We start from the raw sequence: 1,514 nt of genomic DNA, 5'->3' as shown, positions 1-1,514 counted from the left end.
ACCTTTTTTTATCTTCTTATATCATATCAACATTCGGCTGATCGCTCCTACCTTGCTGGTACTGCGACTGCGGCTTACGGAACCTAACCTATCACCTCGGAAAATAAAACCCTGATATTTTTTTAAAATTACGACTGATTGCTTCTGCACTTGCGGGCCCCCTACGGCCGCGGCCCCTCGGGTTCACCCAACCATGCTCTGACCGGCAATGCTGCTGGATATGGTTTCTCGTCCGCCGGATGTACCCGCACTCCATACACTTCTTGCCGTCGTTCCACACGGGTAATCCGTCGATCGCCGGTACAACCTCGTCGGGAAATCGGACGCCGTTTGGATCGGCGGCCAACAAACCATCATCCCGCAACACCAACGCCTCCTCCACGATACGCCGGCGGGCCTGCACGGCTAAATGGCGGTGCTGTAAATTGACATGCGACGCGACCGACCGGGCGGTCGCCACACTTCCATGATCGTGGCAAACCGCCGTACGCAACGCGGGTAATGGTGTGAATATGTCGTTGAACATTACCATGGCTCCCCGCTCGCTCGCTCGCTCTCCTGCTCTCTTGCTCTCCGCCTCGACGTCGGCCGACGCATCCTCGCTTCCTGCACGGCTCGCCTCCTCTTCGGCCTCTCGCCGATCAACGCCGCTGCCGCCTCGTCCTTCTCCTTAATGGCGCGTGCCCACGCCTCGAATTCGGCCTGGATTACCTCCTGTACGCTCCTAACCGGCCCTGACCCTGGCTCTAGCCCTAGCCCTTGTTGGCTGCCGGCGGCGGCACGACCTCAAACAACCTCTGTAGCGCGCCGTCCCTCCCGAACCGCTGACAATATACCCCGTCCACCCATGCCTCGCCCAACCCGCCTGCCGGCATCTGCCCTGACTTGCGGCCGCGGCCCCTCGGGTTGACCCAACCATGCTCTGACCGGCAATGCTGCTGGATATGATTCCTCGTCCGCCGGATATACCCGCACTGTATACACTTCTTTCCATCGCTCCAGACTGGCAACCCGTCGATTGCGGGTATAATCTCGCGTGGGAACCGGATATCCTGCATGTCGGCAGCCAAAGAACCGTCGTCTCGCAGTGCGGACGCCTCCTCTACAATGCGCCGCCGATCCCCTAGAGCTAGGTGGCTGTGCTGCAAATCGATGTGCGAGGCGATCGACTTTGCCGTCACGGCGCTACTGTGCTCCCGGCAAATCGCGATCCGGAATGCAGGCAACTGCATGAAGAATTCATCGAACAGCACAATCCGTAGCCCTTGAGCAGTACGTCGTTGCGATGCTAGGATTGGCGGCTGACTGATAGTCGCGACGTCATTCCTGTCCTGCACAGTTGCCGTTCCTATTTCTGTTCTTGTTTCCATTCCAGTTGAACAGGTATGCCGTTGCGATCTTGAGCAGGGTTCTGGGGAGGGTTCCCTAGCTGGCTGTAGCTGTAACCTTGAACCGTTGGGGATTCGATCGTTTTGGAGACCCCTAGCCTGTGTAGCCTGAGTCTCTTCTCCTTC

At 58.3% G+C, this 1,514-nt stretch overlaps 2 protein-coding genes across 2 annotated transcripts; both read right to left on the bottom strand.

The window, feature by feature from the left end:
- Window positions 1-91: 91 nt before the first annotated feature.
- On the bottom strand, window positions 92-532 carry N657DRAFT_584553 (uncharacterized protein; the record flags this gene model as incomplete). The annotated part of the gene is made up of 1 exon (XM_062789763.1): window positions 92-532. One exon carries the CDS (start codon window positions 530-532, stop codon window positions 92-94), a length of 441 nt encoding a protein of 146 aa, XP_062641705.1.
- Window positions 533-752: 220 nt separating this feature from the next.
- Window positions 753-1,232, bottom strand: N657DRAFT_685630 (uncharacterized protein; the record flags this gene model as incomplete). Its single annotated transcript, XM_062796792.1, has 1 exon — window positions 753-1,232. The coding sequence occupies one exon, from the start codon at window positions 1,230-1,232 to the stop codon at window positions 753-755; it is 480 nt and encodes a 159-aa protein (XP_062641704.1).
- Window positions 1,233-1,514: the final 282 nt, after the last annotated feature.

Source organism: Parathielavia appendiculata (assembly GCF_033297405.1).
Source record: "Parathielavia appendiculata strain CBS 731.68 unplaced genomic scaffold N657scaffold_97, whole genome shotgun sequence".
NCBI lineage: Eukaryota > Fungi > Ascomycota > Sordariomycetes > Sordariales > Chaetomiaceae > Parathielavia > Parathielavia appendiculata.
Note: the sequence above shows the minus strand (reverse complement) of the source record. Positions and strands in the feature narration are given on the sequence as shown.